The sequence below is a fragment of the Symphodus melops genome (assembly GCF_947650265.1).
Source record: "Symphodus melops genome assembly, chromosome: 3".
Classification (NCBI taxonomy): domain Eukaryota; kingdom Metazoa; phylum Chordata; class Actinopteri; order Labriformes; family Labridae; genus Symphodus; species Symphodus melops.
The window spans coordinates 20,044,873-20,067,305 of NC_136693.1; the positions used below are offsets into that span (position 1 = coordinate 20,044,873).

Below are 22,433 nucleotides of genomic sequence, written 5' to 3' on the forward strand. Positions count from 1 at the left end.
ATGGCACAAAGAACAAATATGTAAAGCAGTAACAAACGTTCACAATAATATACTGATTAAATAAGTGACCACCACCACGAAGGTCTGTGGATCAACATCGTTGGCATAGCATGAACAATCCAATGGTCCGTTTGCAACAGAAGAGGGATGCGAGGTTGTATGCTGAGCACAAGAGTAGCATTGACCAGAGCATGCGCCAGAAGGCAGAGAAGGATCTGCAAGAGGAAGTCAACAGGAGACTCTGGTGTGAAGAGAACAGGAAGTTAAGAGAACAATTAAAGAACTTCAATCCGTCCTTTAACACACCACAAGACTTATCAGAGTATACAAACAAGACCAAAGAGGAGCTCCTAGTAATTGTGGCAGCTCAAAACAGCCAGCTGCAGGCCGAGAAGTTGCTAATGAGTAAAGTGAAAGAGCTTGAAAATGATCTCGAGCTCCACACAGGACAACTCACACAGCAGAAACGCAAGCTGGAAGAGGTCCAGAGTGATTTTAAATACCAAGGCAACCTGCTGCTGATTGAATTGTATAGAGCTGAAGACCTTGACAAAGAAGTAAAAGAAGTTAGGCAACAGCTTCGTGAGACACTTCACAAGGATCTCAAGCTTGCTGAGATGTTCAAAGCTGAAAAAGATGCCCTTGAAGAGGAGGCCCGACACAGAGACGAGGTGAACACCGAGCAGTTGGAGGACCTCAAAAGGCAGCTGGCCTTGACACAAAAAGCTCAGGAGGAGGCTTGTCAGGTTTCACAGGAGGAGGCTGAAGAACTCCCACAAGAGATGGAGCTCCTGACATGTAAGCCAATGGTAGAGCCATCCCTCCCACTTGAGAAGATCCATGTCACAGATGAGGATGACCCTCCAGTCAAAGAAACATCTGAAACATATACAACCCAAGAAACAGCAGAGACAGTCCAGGAAACTGCTGAGATGGTCCAGGACGCACCTGAACTGATCCATCAAACCACGGAGACAGAGCGGACACCTGCAATGTCCTGCAAGAAGCTCCTGTGGTCGAGCATGTCTCGTGGTGGAGGAAATTCAAAAAGGCATGCACTCCCAAACATCTACGCAAATACAAGCGCCTGCAAATGGTGCAGAAGAGGGAGTGACAAGCCCCTTCCATGCCCCTTACCACCACCACCACCACCTTTCCTGAAATCACACTCTGGGGTTTTCTCTGGGATGCTCCGGATTCTCCAACATATCAATAAATCAAAACAACAAATACCTGAAGGTCAATTGATTAAATTGTTGAAATAAGTACATATTTTCTGCGTAATTGGATTTCTGAAAACTTTTAAGTGTTGTTCATGCTTTGTTCAAAGTGAGTGTTATAATATGTTTATGTTAATGTAAGATGAAAAAAAGGTGAAGGTCAACAGCTCTATAAGAAGAAAACTGATAACTGAAGGATAAAAGTTGCTATTTAATCCTTTTCCTACATGTTGTTAATAGAAATTTGACTCCTCTAAATAATTACCTCAAATCTCTGCGCATTCTTTTGATGGGATGAGAGGAATGACTGAAGACGTCTCTTTCAGGTTTACAGAGTTTATTAACCCGATGAATCAAGAATAGAAGTTACAGAGTCTCTGGGTTCAACACTACGCGTCCCTGACGACAGACAGATGCTGGATCAGTTCGCGAAGTCTGAGCCCCGACTATCTTTCCCTGAACCCTTTTATACACTAGACAGAGAATATCTAACCAAATTATGCATTTGAGAATGTGCGGTTTCCTTCCTCCGATTGGGCAGGTTTCCAAATTATGCGCCTCCTGATGTTTGGTTCCGCTTCTCTCATTGGTGCATCATACTCCCGAATCCTTTGTCCTTCTATAGGGGAAGACACATCCTGCCTGGCCTGTTTCTTATCACAAGAAGATCTAGTCTAGTCATCATTTCCTTTGAAGCAACAAACCATTTGAGTGATTATCTATCAAGGCCCACTGAACCTATCAATGTGGATGAGTGATTAACCATTCAGGGCCTTAAACTAAACCTATGTTTGATTTGGTGGTGGGTGATTCAGTTTAAAGGGCCACATCAAACACATGTTGGAATGTGCACTCACTTCTGCAAGCCCTCTTCACAGAATACCTTTAACCTTTGAACTGAAATCTCAAACAATTAGATTAAAACACTTAGAGTAAAACATGATATAATATAAATGTGAGCAACAATCATTCATACAATGGATATCTAATCATTCCTTTGTATTTGGTGATCAAACCTTTATTCAATACTACATTAATGTAGTAAACACTTTGATTATAAGTAGAAAGAGGCCTATTATTATAATATAACGCATTTACATGCTTCCTGCTTTCATAACGAAGGTAATGCCACTGCAATAGCCGACCAGAAAGAAAGATAGATAGATAGATAGATAGATAGATAGATAGATAGATAGATAGATAGATAGATAGATAGATAGATAGATAGATAGATAGATAGATAGATAGATAGATAGATACTTTATTCCTGTCACCTACTCACAGTCCCATTTTTGGCGTTCCAGTACCATGTGTCTGCTGGGGGATAAAAAGTTACATTCTGTTTTTTGCAAAGTAATTTTTCAGGCTGCATAATATACTGATATTGTGCATTTGTAAGAGTTGAATAAGAAAATGCACATGAATGGACAGACTTGTATAGACTGGGCCTTGGGGCACAACAATAAAATGAATATGTTGTGTAAACTTTGGATAGAGTTAAAAAGAATCACGTTCTTCACAATGTTAACCTTAATATATATATATGTATATATATATATATATATTCTAATGTTAAAGCTACAGGATCCCCCTCCTGCTTTTTACACACACATACTGGCGGCTTGTCTGTAGACCAAATAGTGCTTTGTGGCAGGGGCTTTAACAGTGATCCTCACAGAACTGAAAACTAGTGATTATGCTAGCACCATATTAAAAGAAAAGGGTCAGATTACTGTTTGCACTGTTATGAAACGGTACGATGCACCGACAGTGCAGAGACAGAAGATGGCAGCAGCTCCAGCAGCGTTGGACAGTCGAGGCCTGATGACAGAAACAACGAGCCTGACTGTGTGAAGGTAACACAGCAGCTCTCTTTAGTCACAACATCCCCACCTGAGTGTCTGATGTCCGAGCCCTTACTGCACACACACCACCGACACAGCCGTAAGTACTACCTCACCGTTTTATTCGCAGTAGTGTTTGTATAAGTACAAGGCCCATTATGTTGTAATGTAGCACAGAAACATCAGCTTTACAAGGTGTCTTCTCGGCGTGACAGCCAGATGTTTACTACATCGGGCTAGCTCATTTTAGCTAGCAAGTGCAGCCTGCATTCACTTTAACGCTGACTAGTTTAGTCATGTTTAGTCTTACTAAAAGCGACCATGCTACTCAGGAGTCATTATCTCTGTTTGGACGTTTTGTACGTGAACCGTAACGATAGCAATCAAGCTAATACCAAGTGGTGTCAAACCGTCAAGGTATGCTAGGTTTTCTTTTTTTATTTATTTATCAAAACGAATTATGATGTTTAGCGACTAAGACTGTCCCTGAAGTTACCTTGACCAGATTGGGTTATAATAAGGAAGAAATGAGTCATGGGAGCTTTCTGTCACTCAGGGTCAGCTCGTCTTTTATCGTTACTATGTGTTAAGACCTGGATACGTTGAGACACACGACACTTCCTCACGTATTTTGCAGGCAGCTATATGTAAATTAACCATGTTTTATTAGTGAAACTAGCTGTTTTTAATCAACACTGCTGTCATACTGGTCTAACAGTAATGCCCCACCTATATGAATGAAGTGACAAGTTGTTTAGGGCATGTTCCTGTTAGCTATCTCTTCTGTAGTCCTTTCACAGGCTCGGTTTCTGTCACCTTTGTGTTTGTCCTTTTGGCTGAATTGCCCTCTCTGTTTGTCCCCTCTTCTGCCTTCATTTATTCATGGTCTCCTGGAGAGCAGAACAAGAGAGGAGAGGAGGGATGGCTCTGTGGGAGAGGGACATTAAAAAGACCCTGTGCATAGATACAAACACCCAACACTCACAAAAAGCACAAGCAATACTTATGACAGCTAACAGTGACACCTGTCTGTGTGCTGTTGATGTGGCACACGGCTTAAAGTGTCCTCACAGCTGTGTGTCATTGGGCTGAGACTGTTTGATCTTCCAGAAGGACATAAAGAGCTTAGACTAATTTGACACTAGACTGTCTAAGCGCACACTTTTCATTGGGATGGAGCATGAATCCAGATACAGCTTTGTTGAAGTGTCTGTTAAACACTTGTAAAATATATTTTACATATATTTTACATTCTATATTATGTGTTTCAAAAAGAATATGGATGTACAGAATCAAAGCTGCGCTACATGTTGGCAGTCCAGGCTTTTTCTTCTCTTTACTATCTTTGTGCAGATTTTTGTCAGGCGCTGTAAATACAGGGTTACTGTAAGAACAATTAGCTGAGGTCTGCAGGAAACCAGGACAGCATTGTTCCTTTGGGGTTGGCTTTCATTAGCCTGGATTTGTTTGATTATGAAGGAAAGTGAACCAACACTAGTAAAATAGGAATGTATGCTGGTAAAATGGATTATCTATCTATCTATCTATCTATCTATCTATCTATCTATCTATCTATCTATCTATCTATCTATCTATCTATCTATCTATCTATCTATCTATCTATCTAGATGTTGATGTGTTAGATAAGAGGCTCCTATGAACGTCTATTTATTCAAGCAGTCAGTGACAATCAAAGTCATCTTTATTGTCAATTTTTCAACATATGCGGGACATACAGAAAAAAAAAATCTCTCTGAGCCACGGTGTAAACTAATAGTAGTAATATTTAAAAAATATATACAAAATATAAAGAATAAAAGTGTTTGTGTTTTAGACTCAGTCAACTGTAAATCGACTGTTTATGCCCAGCATGTGATATCTCAGATCTGATTCACCTGTTTGTACTCCTGCACAATCTACTGCAATGTAGCACAACAGCCGTGCAACCAATCCTGTCTTTGAGAAGTTTCTGTTCAAACTGTGGAAGAGAAGGCTTGATTTAGCTCTTTATTACATTTTCCGACTGTACCTTGTTATTTTGTCTCATTAAGCTGAAGTGTCAGTAATTCTTGACTTGCCTCCCGTTTTCCTTGAACTTCCTTTAATATGTTCTTGTTTTCTACTCTTGATTCACATTCTAAAGTATCCCTGTCACTGCTTAACCATAAATCTTTCCACACTGAGCTAACAGGCTCCAAGGTAACTTGTAAATGTTTCATAGTGGCTCTCTCACGTGGCTCTCTGTACTCATTGTCTCCCACCTCAGATCATTTACGCTGGTTTTGCAGGAGCTGTTCTTGGTTTTTATCAGAGTTTTGTTAAAGATGTAATCCTTGGTCCTAATCATTTGACATTCGAACTTCCAGAACAGATTAATTCTTGTATGTTAGTAGCTAAATGATGTAACGTATGCAAAAAAAAAGAAAAGAAAAGAAAAGGTGATTGTGTCCTTTGGATTCCAATCATTAGAGAAACACATTAGATCTGAATTTCATCTACAGAACAAAATGTTGCACTTTAAAAGGTTTTAAAGAGTCTCGTTTAGCCTTGGGGTTTGTTTGTCAAGTCAGGAATGATGTTCGACTTGTTTTGTCGTTCTCACTCTTACCGTCAGAGACTGGAGTCTGACTTTGTTTGCCTTTCTCGTACTTTCTGTTCTTTGCCTGTCTTAACTTCTCCTCCTCCTTATCTCTGCAGGCTTAAAGAAGGTGTTCTCTAACGGACAGCTCTGACCTCCAGACTTCAGGGTCAAACGTTGTGAGGGGCCGCGCCCGATGGATCATGGTGGTGAGTGTTTATATTTCACCAAATCAAAGCACAAAATATAAGTCCAACTTTTTTTAGAACAGCAAAATGTATATATGTATCCAAATAGATGACCTGTGACTTTCACTTCAACTCAAAGCTAATAAGAATGAGAAAGGATGGTTTTGTTACTTTTACTACAGTGCAGTCAAAGACACCTGAATGACTGTCGAGGAGTTACTTGTCTGTCTTTTTTCTGTGAATTTAAACGTAAATTGAGTCAATCCTTTATGTTCTCTCCAGGCCAGTTTGAGAGGGAGGGCAGAGTAATGCCCCACATCCAGGGGGGCGGGGTTGACCTCTGCGATAATCTCCCTCACCCTCAAGCTCTCACTGCCCAAACTCGAAACCTCAACGAGAAAAGCACACACACGCAGAGTCTGTCTCCTTCACAAAATGAGGACGGAGGAGGGTGCAGGGTGCTCATCAGCCCAGGGCAGGAGGGATACACAGAACGGGGCACAGAGGAGGACGAGGATGAAGAAGACATGGACGAGGTCATGAAGGAAGACGAGGAGGAGGAATCAGAGGGGTCGAGCTGTCTTATTCGCTGCCAGTCTCCTAGCACGCCAATGACTGACTCATCCTTTTCAGAAACGGGTAGGGAACTTCAGATTTCTCCATTTTTGGCTCTGTAGGAAAAAATAACACACAAACTGATTTACAGCAGAGAATTTCCCTTTACATCGTTGGATTATCTGCTGCGTGTCATACTATATCAAACGCACAGAACTAACATTTTCATTTACAATATTTTTCTGGCGACATGAATTTCATTGAATCAACTCCTTCGAACATTTTCAATCACTCAGCATCTGTCTCATACCGGCCACTTGACTCCTGAGGGGTAGCAACCAATTAAAATAGCTTCCTGCTGTTACCCCTAGCAACAAGGCTTCTTATTCTGAGTAATGATCAATTACTTATAAACTGTACAGATGTTTTTGCTTATGGCACAATAAAATGAATCACCCAAAAGAGGCCCATCATGCTCAATGTTAATTGTCATTGGTTGTCGCTGGGAGAGACTCCTGTCATTGGTCCTGCTGTCCAGGTTAAAGTAGAGGAGTGAATAATGGAGCTTTGAGATAATACCTTAGCTAGCATAAAGAATGCTAAAGCAGGATTTATATCCTGATATAATGAATAAAGTTCAGGTTTGAGCAGATGTTGTTTGTGAAGTCAGCCCGGGAAAGATGTTGGTGTTATTAGAGACATAACTATCGATGGAATATCACTGTGAGCATCAGGTTGTGAGATAAACGAATGTTCTGGTTTGTGTCGCTGAGTTTGACCTTCTACTGCTTCTCCATGAAAGGTTCACGAGGACACGGCGGAGTCAATGCCAGTACTCTGAACAAGATCGGACTCACGCGTTGTCGTAAAGCCCTGTGTGTGTGTTTTTAAGTGGTCAGCATTTTGGATTAAGGTCAGAGTGTCTGATCGTGATGATGTCATGCCGATCACATAATTGACTGATTAAATAGTTCAGTGAAATAAGAATAAGAAGTCTTTGAGAGAGAGGGGGAGAGAGAGAGAGTTCAAACTAGATATTTTTTTAACCCTAAGACAAGAGGAACATTTACATTTTCTTGCACATGTAGCTTGTGTTTGTTAGACAAAAGAGCTCGCTGGTGAACATGCAGCTGACGTTGCACTTGATGTAATTGACTGTCAGGTATTTGTACAGTGTCAAACTCTGCCTGGGCCCTGTGCAGTTTTTACAGCTGTCCTGTTTCAGCTCATCGTCTGTGCTCCTCTCATTCTCCCTCCTTCTCTCCTCTCTCTTCCTGTTTGCTTCTTTAGGCAGTCTGTTGGAAACTCAATATCCTTTCAGCCCTGGTACCAGTCCTGAGCCGACATCCCCTGTCATCCCAGTGGCCAGTCCAGGAAATGCATGTCCCGTCACTCAAGTGGAACTGAGCCAGAAGGATGTCGACGAGGACTCGAACAACTCCAACACTGAATCTTTTCCATCTCACACAGAGACTGTCGCACTGGCACCTGCAGTCAGCACGGGGCCTTTGGATTCAAACACACAAAATAAGACCTCAGACATCAGGCCTAACAGCCCACCAACACCTTCATGTACACCAGAAAAACATACTAATACCTCTACAGAGGATCTTTCCTCATCCATAAAGCCCACTCTATCTGTAGCTTCCACCCCTGTGGCTGCAACAACCAGCTCGACTGCGTTCATTACAGAGCTCATGACTCCTTGTACAGAATCCAGCTCCACCACAGGACCTTTAACTTTCAATTTGGAAGACATTTTTACTGCCGCTCCAATGCCCTCTTGTTTCTCAGTCCCCACCTGCGCCACAGGGCCTATCCCAAGCCCTGCTTTGTTGGAGAGTCTGGAGCAGCTTGCCAGAATGGGAGATAACCCTCAACTTCCACAGTACCTGCATCAGGTAACCTGTCTGTCTTCCTCTGTGAGCTTTGAGTTACTCCCACCAACACTGTCAGCTGCTTATTTGAACAGATACTCCTTCTCTTTAATGGTTTGTTCTTGCTGTCTTTTTAGTCTGAGCTGCTGCTCGTCCACGTGTTATTAAATCACTGTTATCCACTCAACCCCATAATCGGAATAGCACTTTGTACCTTGAGGCTCGGGCGTCTTCTTGGTCTGTACAGACAAACGCAGACATGCACAGAAGAGCGTTCATAAGCCACGTGCACATTACTTCAAAAACATGCACTCTCATACTTTGTGTTTTTTTAACAGACGTGCATGACTGGACATGTGCGTTATGGGGAGTGTGAATATTCCTGTCAGTTGGATTTACTAATGTTTGCACCAGGCACACCTGAACTATGCTTACTCCAAGGGTAACAGGTGTGTGAGGCAGTGAGCAAGGCGACGCTGTGAATATGATGCATCTTGTACTCGCATGAACTTTTTCCACTCTTTGACGAACCTAAGTTTCGATTTAAAGTCTAGTTTAAGTCGTTTAATTTTAAATCTTGAATGCATTTCTCTTGCACAGCACAAGCGTTTAACGTTTCCTCGTCCACATCAACCCCAGTGATCATCCAAACGTTCTTTCTTCTCACAAATGATCACCTCTGCCCGCCTCCGGCATTTCAAACAAGCCGTGAATGAGTACTGATCTTAAAAATATCTGGAGGGAAATTACAGTCCATTTGGAATATTTATTTGATAAATGTCTCTTATTTTTAAACCTTTTGAGCAGTGAGCACTGAGGAAATCTTTACCTAAAAAAACAAAGCACGCCTAGAGATGTCTTAGCCTCCGTAAACTGCGGCTCATCATGTTATTTGCAGCTTTAAACTCCAGCTGTGTTTGGTTCATGTCCATGGTGGCGGCTCAGATCTGATCCGTCTCTGTGTGTCATTCAGCACAAACTTGCTTTTTAGATGCCCGCTTGTCAGAAACAGCAGGGTTAAAATGGAAATGAATGGACTATTACTATTTCTATTTGAAGACCCCTGTTAAAAAATGTACTCATACACTTACTTAACATGCACAGTGCTGGCTTCTAATCCAAGATGAAGATAAGCACTAGGTCGTTATGAAGAAAGCTAAAGAAGTAAGAGGTAGCATGAGCTCAAATGAACACAGCTTCAGAGGCTAGCACCATTAACATAAGAAAGAAACAAATAAAAATGGACACATTCTTCCAGCTTCCTCAAAATCAAAATCATGTTAATCCCAAAAAATGCATTTCATAACAAAAATTCTTTAATCAGTCTTTTCAATCACTTTGACTTTAAAGTGTATTAGACAACATATTGTTTTATTTTTCTGTATTCTATTGTTGGATTTTTGATTTTATGAACACAAACATTTGATCAAAACCAAAAAGAAAAAACAGAAAAGCCCCACCCCACACTCACAGTGAGCGCTGCACTGGATGTACATACTGTATGTATAAACTAAACATCAGGAGACATGTCAACAAAGAGCACAGACATGAGATCAATGAAAAGGCAAACAGTCCTCCTCTTCCAGGGACAGATGATGAGCGATATCTTCAGTAAGAAGGAGTGTAGTGCTTCCCAGATCCTCCAAAACCAGTCCGATTTGTGATTAAGTTTATGATGAGTCAACTTCTAGAGAAGAATACGAGCAGAAATCTGTGATATCCACATATCGACTGTGGAGACCCGGGGAATCGACCACTGCAGCGAGAGACTTTTTTTTCCTGCCAAAAACAAAAGAATTCCCAACAGAGATTTGGTGTCTGTGTCCGAGAGATTGTCTGGACCAAGATTAAGTAGACGGAGGAGAAGAAAGAAGCAGTCAGGAAAAAGTGTTTACCAATGACCTCCTGAATTACAGAGTGCAGGCCACATGACCAAAACAAGTGGAGGAATCTGTGTATACGACATTTACAACAAAGATTGGAAGTGTCAGGGAACACTCTCCTGAGGCGAACAGGTGTATGATAAGTTTGATGAAAAAATGTAAAGTTTTGTTCTACAGAGATTGTGTTACATTTACATGTAGGAAAAAAAAAAGCCTTCACATTTGAATAAATCCTGTCTCTTGAAAACGATAAAATGAAACTCAGATCTTCAACTTTAGTTTATCTGACGTGTAAGTACTGAAAATAAAACACTTTGACTTCTTATCTGAGCTAAGTCTGTGTGGAGGTCATTCAGTCGTCACCGCTCCTACCTTGATTAGAAATGCGAGAGCCTTCTGTGCCCTCCTCCTTTCTCCCCCTTCGTCTATCTGTTCCCCCTTTCTCTCTCTCTCTCTCTCTCTCTCTCTCTCTCTCTCTCTCTCTCTCTCTTTCTCTCTCTCTCTCTGCTTCTCACACACACACTCACTCCTCTTGTTGTGTGATCAGCTGAGCAGCATGAAAGCGACACTCACTGAGGAGAGAGGTAGAGTGTCTAACACACAGTCTCTCATTTTTCTGTCTTGCGTTTCACTCTCTCCTGTAGTCTTTGGTTGGCGTGTAATGGCTTTCAGTGAAGTATTTGTGTGTCTGAGATTGGATTCTGTTGTGAGCCCTTCGCAGTTAATGATTGTCGCTGTGGCAGGACCAGTAACCAGAATGTAAAGCTCGTCTACGCTTTATTTTATGTGGTCGTGTGTTTCATCTGTCATTTTTTAGAAACATCCACACATGAGCTGTAATTTCAGTCAACCCAGTTTCCTTCAACATTTTTGTGAAAGTTTTAAAAGCTTGCGATGTATGAAGTTATAACCTGTATCTCTCTCTCTCTCTCTCTCTCTCTCTCTCTCTCTCTCTCTCTCTCTCTTCAGATTGCTGAGGCCTTTGTCCTTCATGAAGACTGTATCTTTATCATTATTGAGGTGTGTGTGTGTGTGTGAGTGTGTGATTGATTCTGTGCACTTACCTTATTGTGGTGTTGTTTTTGAAATTGTTCTTACTACTTGATCTTTGTTTTCAGTCTGTATCTTTGCACACATTGTATTCAGAGCCGTACACTATGGAATGATTTTTAAATAGTAAATGGACGTGTAAAGCACTTTTCTAGTCCTCTCGACACTCACACTAGCCAGCTGCAATTCAGAGTTCAGTGTTAAAGGCACTTGGACAGGTGACTGCAGGAGCTGTGGATCGGATCCTCCACCTCCTGGTTTTAGAGATGGCTCACTTTCTGCCTCACTGGTTTTACAGACGTTGTGATTGAAGGTTGAGCAAGAGAGGGAGAGAGAAGTGACAGAGAGTGCAGAAAAAGAGCTTTTGAAAAGAGAAGAGGTGACACCAGGTGAAACAGAGAGAGGCTAGCTCACGACTCATAAAGACAAAAGGAAAGAGAGGAGATAGATGGACGGGTTAACACTCCAAACTGACACGACAGTAAAGCAAACCGCAGTATGTTGCCAAAACAATGTATTTGTCAGATAAGAGATAGGAGTCAGGAGAGCGACGATGATGACTTGACATGTTTGATGAAAAAAGAGATGCAGGGGGAGGGAGACGTGTCAAAGAGAAAGGAAAGCTAGCGCTGCGTTGTTATGCATGCATGTCTATAGTGATTTAAGGAGAGAGAAAGCATTGAGTCATGTCGAAGAAGGATTGTTTTTGCTGCTCATATCCATAAACATGAGACATTTTATCCCAGAGCGCTCTGCTGGCCTGACTCTGCTTCCTCCTCTTCTGCTCTCTCTGTATCCTCTGTCTTCCCTTCACTCCCCCCTCTTTGTACCTCTGTAGGCCATGAGCAGAGTTGATGCAGTTTTCCTGCAAACCGTTTTCCTGCAGCCCTGTTTTGCATCACGTTTGTATGTTTTTCTTAACCTGCAATGTTCAGACCAGCGGGCCTTATGGTGCGTCCAGGTCGAGAGACTCTATCACCAGAGAGTACTGGAAAACCTGAGTGCACTACAGGAACAGTGGGGTAAACGCATGCACACGTGAACACTCATGATCATACTACTTTGATCGTTAGTCCATTTTGTCATGAACAATCAAATTCGACTTAACAGCAGGTGAGGTTTTTAAGATGTGAGGCTTGAACGAAAGGTACTTTGAAAACGCAGAGCTTATTCTTTCTGATCAAGCCTCTTTACTTCTTGTCTTTGTATGTGCTGACATGCACAGCTGTAAGATATAACACCCATCCCCAGTATGACGATGTTTCATTAGATCACAATAGTATTAAATGCAGTTTCAGTTTTCACATAATAAAACAACATTTAGATCCATGCTGGTTATATATATGTTCAAACTTTCTGTATGAATGGCTTTTAATGTTTTTGTCTCTATGTGTCTCTCCATCTCTCATAGAGAGTCGGTGTAAAAGGACTTCCACAAACCTGGCAACCGAACATCTGGACACTCTTAAAAACATCTGCAAGACGCACAGTCGGTCAGTCTACAATGTAGTTTTTACATTTGTTTTAAGTGAAAAGTACGACGTTTTTCAGAAATGCTCCTTTAAATTTTTTATTTATTTTTTAATCTAAATATTTAAGCTCTCAAACTAAAATTGTAGCTCACCCGATCGTTTTTTTTGTTGTTTTTAAAAACTGAGTGTGTTATGGTAAAGTAATGTTTGGTGAATTAATTTAAAGGTTTTTCAATATTCGAGAAACATTTTGTTAAGGTAAAATTTATTTTGGTTTTGTTTTGTTTCTTTGGAGGATCTTCTGTGGATGTTTGTGCATGTGTTGTTTGGTGAGTAGTGTGTGACTGTTGTTACTTGTGCTCGTCCAAGTGTAACAAAGGTGAAGTTAGGTGAAGCCCACTTTGGCATTTCTCAATATTTAATAAGAAGTTCTCAGTGCACAACACCTGCCAGACACACACCTTTTAGTAGCAAACACACACGCACATACATTTACCTCCAGAGCAGGTGAAGTGTGTGTGTGTGTGTGTGTGTTTGTAAGACTAAGCTGGTTCATCTGTGTGTGACTTGAAGACTGCACTGATAGTTTCAACATATGGTCCCATTGCTGCTGCTAATGCTGCACTTTCAGATATTTGAGCCCTCACACTGCTTGAGTTTCACTTCACCCAACTTACACACACACACACACACACACACACACACACACACACACACACACACACACACACACACACACACACACACACACACACAATGTGATAGTCAGAGAAATGTGCTTAGGCTAAAATTAGTTTGGGAGAGTAAAGAAGGGTCACCCATCTTTAACATCTTCTCTTACTAAGTCCAAGAACAGACCTGCAATACTCACACCCTCTCACTCTGTCTCTTTCTCTCCTCTGTTCGTAGACCATGTGCTGAAGATGCTGTGGTAAGTCATTCCTTCATGTTTCCTTCTTTGTGTGAGACACACTAACGTATTCTGTGAGATAAGGCAGCTTAAATGAAAGTGACCGCTGATATCAATGTAATGTGATACAGCTTTAAAGTGTACACCTTTGTAAAGTGCATTGTGCATGTACACACAGGTGTGATGTGTGCCAGTGAATATTTCTTATTTAATTGTGTGTGTGTGTGTGTGTGTGTGTGTGTGTTTACAGTGTGCATCTCAGAATGTATTGAGGCCTACAATTGAAGAAGGTGGTGCCCTGCCTTCATGTACTTCAAGTAAGTGACTGTGTGATAAAGTTAGTCTGTGCCATGCCTGAGCACGCTTCACCCTCAAAGTCTGGTTTGTTTGATCAGTGTGATCGCTCTGATCCGTGCTCGAGCACTGTGCACTACTTGGCCCTGGCACACTTGAAGGAGCTGGTACAGTTGCTTAGAGCACAAACAGGGTTGTACAACATAAAGTATAACTGATCAGTGTTATGTGATAAGTGTTATGGCTGTATCTGACTAAAATGACTCAACATGAGCCACACGGTCAGTAAAGCTGCAGTCTTGTTCTCTGATGTGCAGGCAGGGTTGTTTTATGGTTTTTTTGTGGTCTGCCTGTCTTGTAAAGTAAGCATGCTTCTTGATCATGTAAAGCCATGCATGTGTTGTATTACAACGTTGTACAGGAGTTAACCGTGCTTAGGCCCAGCTAGTCCTGGACCAGTGAAAGTGCAGGCCAGTGGGTGAACAGGGAGGAGGGGCAATCAGACAACTTGTCCCCTAAGTGCGCTGTATTTAAGTTAGTGCGTATGAGTGATGTTGGTTCTTTTGCCTCTGTAGCCATTTACAACAAATAACTTAAGACCAACTAAAAGAGAAGATCTCACAAGTCATGTACTCAAGTCAAACGAATACGATTTTTGGTATTTTTAAAGTATTTTTAAAAGATAAAAAGTCGTAAGTCAACGAACAAAAGTCTTCCATTAAATCAGATTCAGGATGTTTTTTTATTGCTAAGCACATCTACACATACAAAAGAATTTGTCTCTGTGATTTGGTGCAAATCAATGAGCCAAAAATAGTAAGAAGCTAAGTCAGCAGTGCTCCTGCTGACAGGGAACCGAAATAGAATAGGATAAAAATATAAAAAGCAATATAAAAATATATGATTGAATCTAAACAGCACCTAATGTACAAAATGTGAAATGGGTGGGCCTACTACAGCTGTGCAGGTATGTGCATATCCACACAGTGTGCAGCAAAGACATGAAATATTTAGGTCCAATGTGCGTTAACTTCATGCATACATAAGAATATATCACATACACGTACAACAGAAGTCATATATTTAGTTTTCCCGTTATGCTAAGGCCAGGTTCATGAAAATGTTCTCTCTCTTCATACTGTGCGTCTGTGTCAGACTGATCAGTCACAGGAGAAAAAAAGGCCTGTATCCGAACGTTTACACACGTTCACACAGAGAAGTGGATGATAGACTGGATGACTTTATGAATCTAGGAACCTTGTGTTCCTTGCCTGATGTCAAACTAGTGAGGCTGCTCTTTGTTACATGAACAACTTGTTTTTATATTCTAGCATCATTGCATGAAATTTCACTGTACACATTTTTGTTTTGCCTTGTTAACCACTCGTTTCTACTGATATGCCCAGCACTGGTAGAAAGCTCTGTTTACTGTTTGTATTGACAAATTAAAGAAGACGTTTGTTATACGACATGGTTACAAACAGTTGATCCAATATGCATCTAATTTATTTTCCCATATTACAAAAAAACAAACCAACAGAATGCTCGCTACAAAATGTTTGTATGCTCCACATTGTTGTAAAGAAAAACAAACCTTTCTGTAGAGACTCTGTGCTTTGTGTCTGAGAGCATGCCTGCATGTAGTGCACTGATGTCCCTGTGGAGCATTTATTATGACCCTGTTGACAATCTCTCTTTCTACTTCAATCCTCCCCTACTGCCCTTTCCTCTCTACTGTCCGTTTGCCTTTTTTATGCAGCCCATCAGAGTGACAGAGCGATGGAGCAGAGAGCAGAAGACTCCTCCCATTCTCAGAGCAGCTGTCCAGTCCAACCCTTCATTAATTTATCTGACGGGCACAGCTCTCCTGAGATGTCAGAGAAGGACAGGGGAGACCCAGACAGGGAATCACGGGGGAGGGACTGCAGCGACAGAGAGAGAAGAGCTCAAGAAGAAGGGGTAGCATGCACCATGTCAGCAATAGGAAATGAGCTGCACCCCTCTCTGACTGGAGAAATGGATGAGTCCGAGCCCGCAGAGCTGCAGGGAGGAGATTTAGGTCTTGCACAGGAAAAGGAGGCAAAAAGGGAAGAAGAGGAGAGTGACGTGGAGGAGGCAGCCGAAGCTCTAGAGATGGAAGATGAGGGAGAGGATGAAGAGGAGGAGAAACAGAAAGAAAGAGACTCTCCTTTGTGTCAGAAAGCTCTGCCAGTAGACACTGTGATCAGTGGGGCTGAAGTGGAGGTACAACATCTGCACCAGGAAGCCAGAGCTGGGGAAACGATACATGATGAGCCCAGCCAGGTACATTGGCTTTGAAGCTGTTTGACTAAATAAAACTTAAAAACAAATCAAAGTAAAAAGAGCACAGTAGAATTAATATTTCAGAATTTGAAAATGATGTTTTCTGCGGGGTCCTAGATTGTACTCTAAGTGACTTCCTTATAGAACTTGTCAGCTAAAATGTTTCACTGGGACAAAGTGTCATGGTTGTTTTCTTGTGTTGACGAGTCATTTAAAGTAAGCTATTTAAACCTCTCACTTCCTCTGTTTCGCTCGTCACACTATTGTTGCTTTTACTAGAAATATGAAAGATATCACTTCCTCTTTTACAGATTTTTCTTCTTGGGAACAACCCACTCAGTTGATGTTACAAATTCAACGGCTTCAGTATCCACTATGTCATAGCAGTCCATTAGATTGTAGAGCAACACAATGGATTAGTGTCTCCATAACTCCATGTCGATACATTACTGTAGTATTATTACTGTTTTTCCATTATCGCTGCAGGAGAGAGCTGACCCCCACCTGAAACATCAGGCCAATCTGCCTCAAGGGGCTCAGATGAAGCAGCAGAAGCAGAGTGAGGAGGAAGAGGAGGAAGAGGAGGAGTATGAAGTAGAGCAAGTTGACATGATAAGAGAAGCTGCCGTGCTGGACGACATGGCTAAACTCATCACAGTACAGGAGGTGTGTATGTGTAGTGCTGTTTAAATGGTTCCCTTGTGGAGTAAATGATAGACAGCACATTACCTTGCAGAGAAAAGCACTTTCACCTGTTTTTTTTTTTTTTTTGGGGGGGGGGGGCACTACAACTTCTCGCTGCAGCTCTTTGAGCACCTGTAGCTCAAAGTGTAGCTATGAGATTCACTGCATTGTTGTCATGCTACAGCATCCTGTTTGTTGTCAACTTTGAGTCCCTTTGAAGGCACTGATATATTATTAAAAAAATGAGTTACACATGTGCTGTTCAAAGAACAATAAGTTCTTGCTTTTGTGCTTGTTTGTAGTATAAAAACTATTTGTACAGATCTGCATGTAACCTACGATGATTCATTTAAAAAAACAAACAAAAAAAAAACAACCCACCTTCCTTTGAGCCTAAAAACAGAATGAGTTCAATCTGTACAGAATCACACTTGTAAATCCGTGAAGGCGTATTCTAAATGTACACGTCAGATTGATGACTTATTGACCGTTTCAGGCCCCAGTCTGTCTGTATCAGCCCGTCTGAGCTGGTGTGTTACGGACAGCTTGGTGTTCTGTTGAGCCGCTCTAATAGTATTACTTTGTCTTTACTGGCTTCCTCAGACAGTGGACTTATTTTGCTGAGACTGAAGCCACAAAGAAATTCAACTAGTGAAAGAGAGAGAGAGAAATTTAGGAGAAGTCAAGAGAACTGAAAATACGATGAGTGAGTAATGCACTTCTCTGCTCAGTAACACCGTCGAGTTATTCTAATGAAATGATTTATGTAAGGATACCTGAATGTGGTTTTAGACCTGTGCCCTCTGGTCACTGACTTTTGTTTTATAATTCCTTTTGTGTGAAAGACAGAAACTGGGGCACACGTAAATGTAAAACCAGTGGCTGCTGAGAGCAGAGAGCAGTGATGTAGAAACAGAGAAGTGGCCTGGTTTTGTTCACATGCAGGATGAAGAGCAAACAGGGAGAATTTGATAAAGCTGTAGTCCACTCAAGCCAAGAAACTGAAACACGTCTTACTGGATCACTGTTTCTTTCCAGCAGGCGGTGTGTCAACAGTGAGAATAAGTATATGTGTATATATGTGCCGCTTTGAAGCAAAAGCAGAACCTGAACTAGACATGTTTGATTTTCTCACACTATTTGCTTCCCATTCATGGGTTTGTAAGGTTGATCCCCTTTTATGAAGGTTAGTTTGTCTGTTGCTTCTTTCCCATTGGTCATACAGTTCAAGCTGTCATAAAAGGTTGAATTATGTATATCACAGCCTTCAGATTTCAGTCATACATTTTATTTCAATGCTTTTACTTTGAGCCTCTTTTGAGCGTTTATGTGAATTAGTTCTCTCTTAGGGTAAGGTGACTGTATATCAGTGGGAAGGAGCATTGAGGGAGTTTTTTTAGTTATACTACTGACAGTGTGATATGCTGACACCTGCTGGTTGACATGGCGGTTTAGGTACACAAGTTCCTCCTCAATTCAGTTTATATTCAGAAAACTTTATTTGTTCCCGGGGGGACAATTCAAGACAAATGTTTTCTGTATCAGTGTGTGAAGATGAACAAATACAACTTATTTGGATCAAATTCAAAATGGTTTATGTGTTCTTTATGTGCTTCTCAGATGGCTCCTGCTTCTGGCCTGGTCTCCATATTAAAGGGGAGGAAGGCTTGTGTGGACAACATGAGTGTGTCCGCTACCTCAGAGATTCTGCCTGACAAAGCCTCTGCTAAAAAACGGGTCCGCTTTAAAGTCCCTGATGACGGCTATGAGCATGGTGTGTTTTCGATTTAGCATTCAGAGATTCATCTGTACTTAAAAATATTAGTATGTATGATTTATCTGATGTTCCTCTAACACCATGTTCTCTCTTTCTCTGCAGATGTTGGCGGTGGGGACTCCTGCCTGCTTCTCTTCCTGCTTTGTATGGTAACCGTGGTGATCAGTGTTGGTGGCACAGCCCTCTACTGCGCTCTGGGTGATGCCCATTCCTCAGTCTGTCAGGACTTTTCTAGAAATGCAGACTTTTACATGAGCCAGCTTCAGCGGGGGATAGCTCACATCCAGCATTGGTTCACCCCCGGGTCATAGCAGCAGCAAGGTGTCAACATTGTGGCAATACTGGCCTGCTTGTTCAGGCACTTCCTGATTCTTCCTGGGACACTTTTTTTTTTTCATTGTGCCAGGCAGCTGCTGCCGAGCAGCTGCTGCAGTCCCTGGCACAATGCGGAGCAGGTGGTTATTATGCTGCCTTATTGACTGAAAAATAATATCGTATCAGATGGCATTTTTAGGCCTTCTTCTGTATTATTTAATGTTTGGTTGTTGGGTTAAGACCTGAATTTGTTGGTTAGATATAACACTGGTCTGAAAGGGAAACAGAGCGGAGGGACAGAGAGTAACTGGAGAATAGAGGCGACCTAAAAATAAAACAATAACTGAAGTGCAGCCCCCTTTAATATAGGTTATAAATCTCTAAGCTCGGTTTAGAAATCCTCAATACGACTACAATGTCACTGAAATAGCTGCAAACAGGTTCAACTTCGGCTGGTGATACTTTAGTCTAAAGTCATTGGTAGACAACCGTGGCTGGATACAAAATGTAACTGCCTCACACTGGATTCATAGACTAAGCTCCCTGAGAATAATAACATCTAAACAGCTGAAACCTTGAGTTGTAAAAATGGCATCTTTTGTATAGTTTGTTACCTGGGCGTGTTTGTTCCACACGTAAACTGCACAAATGGGAAGTGGCCCAAGGGGCATTTTACAGCCTGCCGCGACCACTAGTGTTGCTTTTATTGTTGACTTTTTAAATTGACGAATGACATTTTGAAATGAACAAACCATTCTGTGGTCTATTACTTGGAATGAAATCTCTATGTCTTAATCAACCGTTTATTGAATGTTTGGAGTTTATTGATAAATATGACTTTGTTTTTATCTGTGGGGCATTTTTATACTGCCAGAAAAAAAAGATTCAACAGGTTATTTTGGTATTCACCAAACGGGTCTAATGGACACCAGATACTTCCAACTTGTCCAATGGGGAGAAAATAACGGGTTTTCATCTTAACTGGTGTAATGCATTGCATTAACATTGAGCAGTTGCTAAAGAACTCTACATGAGCAGTACAGCTGTACTTCTTATGAACCTTCCACCCCAGCTTTGTGTAGCATATGCAACATGTACATGAACACAGTGCACCTCTGTATATAGCTATTGTCATTAAGAATGTCTATCATCTTGCACATATTACAGGTATGATTTTTCTTAACATCTGTGTGCTGGTCCCAGACTATACACAGGCTTTACGTGACTTGATCAGAAGCTAAAATGACCCCACATCTCAAACTGGATGTTTGCACTGATAACCAGTCTGGCTAGGTAAGGAAGGATTCAGCAGCAAAAAAAAAATCTATTAAATTGCACGTTTGATATTGAAAACAACTCTTCAGTGTGCTATTAATGCAAACATTCAGGTTGATGGGGTCATTTGAAGCCAATCTGCCTGCCTGCATTTCTCTTAGCGATTCTTTGCATCATCTCCAAACAGCCTGGTCTTCTTAAAGAGTCATTCTTAAAGAGTCATTCATTAACATTTGCAGTTTGTCAATTGTCATCTTAATGAGTTAATTTCTGCATACCTTTTCAGTCGAGGTCTCTTCTTCTGAGACTTTATTCTCACAACAGTGCTTTAACTCTTATTTTGAAAACCGTTTCCCTATGCCTTGTCCTCCATCTTTTTTTTATTTTCCTTTTAACACATTGCAATTCTTTGTGTCCTTTTAATTGTTTTCCTTTTATTTGGTGTTGTAGCAGATTCCACAAAAATGCCCTCGAAAAAAACCCCCACACATCTCATTAAGGCCTTTATTGTCAGTATGTAAAGAAAAGAAACTCTCACAGAGGAGATATTTATGCGTCTTAACTATGCATTTAATACAGTTTAATTTTTTTTTCTCTCAGGATTTGTCCTCATTCACAAAAACCTGAAAATCCCTTTGAGATGTGAGGTTTTTTTTCCTGGGATGTGAGAGATTGCAGATTGATCCTTGTTCATTTGCACATGTCATCTGGCTGGTTCAGATGACTTTAACACAGATAACCATTTATTTCCTCTTCTGGATAGTTTTAATTATTTATCATATGAAAGGTGTCTAGCTTAGGTGGTAAAAAGGATGTATTTGTTCATTTTCTTTTGTTTTGCTTTAGTATGGACATAAAACACAATAATGTTTTTCATCTTTTACCATCATATTGGTCATCATTATATGTTCATGTTGTTTTATTCATTTTGCTTTTTTACTGAAGATGATAAGAAGCCACCAGTTTTAACTGCTGCTGTCATTAACTTCTTCAGTTGTGATTCATTTTCATTGATTTATGAATATTGCAAATGGATGGATGATCTGTGTATTACTGTGCACCTCTGTTATCAAGCTGATGAAAGGCAGTTTATGAATTGTTTTGATGAAATCTGTCTCTTTGTTTTTACATTTTGTTACAGGATATGTTTTTTGTTGTAATTCAAAAACAACTCTGTCCTTCTGTATATCTTATGTCTCCTGTTAAAAACATTGAAAAAAAGCTGTTTTATGAGTCTCCATTCTGTCTCTTCTGCAGCACATTACCCTCAATCACAGATCTGCATTGACACATCACACCTGCTTGTTTTTTATTTGAGTTGTTGATTTTGTTTGTTTATTTATCTTGTAGCTTTTACTAGCCATATGTTTTGTCTAAATTTTTGATTTGAGACTTTCGGGACTAGACAACAAGGTTGTCTGAAATGTCCACTGAAGCCTCTTAAAATAATGTTGCAAACGAGGGAACAGTGAGCTTATGCAAAATGGTCATTAAAATTTGGCGGCCAAAGTCGGTCACCTTTTATAGATACCACCCTAACCCTATGGTATGATCATGTACAAATGTGCATCTTTGAGGGGATTGTATACAGGTCTTGCAGGGATTAGCACATTGATTAGATGTGAGCTTAATAGAATAGTATTACGTTAAGAAAAATCAGCATACATGTGTTTTTGTTGTTGTTGTTCTATATATTACTTTATTTATTGCAGTGGAGCAATTCATAACCGCTATGCCGTGACAAGAGACAATCATGTTATAATGGCACACAGTTGCTGTCTAATTTACAAGTAACTTTTCAGTTTCCTCTTTAATATTAACATTACGTGTTAGTAACCTATAATTAGCCTTAAGATGAACTTCTGACCTTCTCTTTCAAATTGTTTTGCAAAAAGAACAAGTATGATGCCAAAGATTTAATATAGCTGAACAAAGAAAAATAAGGTACATTTTCTGATCTTAAGTTAAAAATCACTTTACACATCTTATAACGGGATAAATGATAGTGTTAAAAGAAAAAGTTTCTTGAGGCTGTGTAACACGAAAGAACAAAAATAAATGTCATGTTGTCATAACCATACAAAACAGCTTTAACGTGAAAATATCTTATTTTAACCATAGACTGTAAAAAGAACACATTACATTTGAACATTTTGTTGTTTTACATTGTTTTCATAAAAAGAAAACGTCGCGCTATTTGTGACGTT

General features: G+C 40.6%; 2 protein-coding genes across 4 annotated transcripts in view; both read left to right on the forward strand.

Moving 5' to 3' along the window:
* The window catches only part of LOC306821742 (uncharacterized protein), a gene marked incomplete at its 3' end in the record, with an annotated part of 90,361 nt that extends 84,565 nt beyond the window's left edge, over nucleotides 1-5,796 (forward strand). Inside the window, exons 2-3 of the mRNA XM_079340316.1 lie at nucleotides 110-1,239; nucleotides 5,762-5,796. Of these exons, the coding sequence (XP_079196442.1) occupies nucleotides 111-1,239; nucleotides 5,762-5,796 (1,164 nt within the window). The 5' untranslated portion in view covers nucleotide 110. The remainder of the gene's footprint in view (nucleotides 1-109; nucleotides 1,240-5,761) is intronic.
* cnsta (consortin, connexin sorting protein a) lies at nucleotides 2,830-21,451 on the forward strand. Of its 3 annotated transcripts, none has more exons than XM_079340097.1 (13): nucleotides 2,830-3,164; nucleotides 5,762-5,851; nucleotides 6,113-6,469; nucleotides 7,676-8,286; nucleotides 11,115-11,145; nucleotides 12,131-12,217; nucleotides 12,607-12,688; nucleotides 13,577-13,598; nucleotides 13,828-13,894; nucleotides 15,631-16,175; nucleotides 16,662-16,841; nucleotides 18,480-18,633; nucleotides 18,739-21,451. In XM_079340097.1, exons 2-13 carry the CDS (start codon nucleotides 5,839-5,841, stop codon nucleotides 18,945-18,947), a joined length of 2,358 nt encoding a protein of 785 aa, XP_079196223.1. In that variant the 5' UTR covers nucleotides 2,830-3,164; nucleotides 5,762-5,838; the 3' UTR covers nucleotides 18,948-21,451. The 3 variants fall into 3 exon arrangements, with proteins under 3 accessions (XP_079196223.1, XP_079196225.1, XP_079196224.1); XM_079340099.1 differs by having other exon boundaries at nucleotides 2,830-3,076; XM_079340098.1 differs by lacking the exon at nucleotides 2,830-3,164 and adding an exon at nucleotides 3,226-3,481.
* The last annotated feature ends 982 nt before the right edge of the window (nucleotides 21,452-22,433 follow it).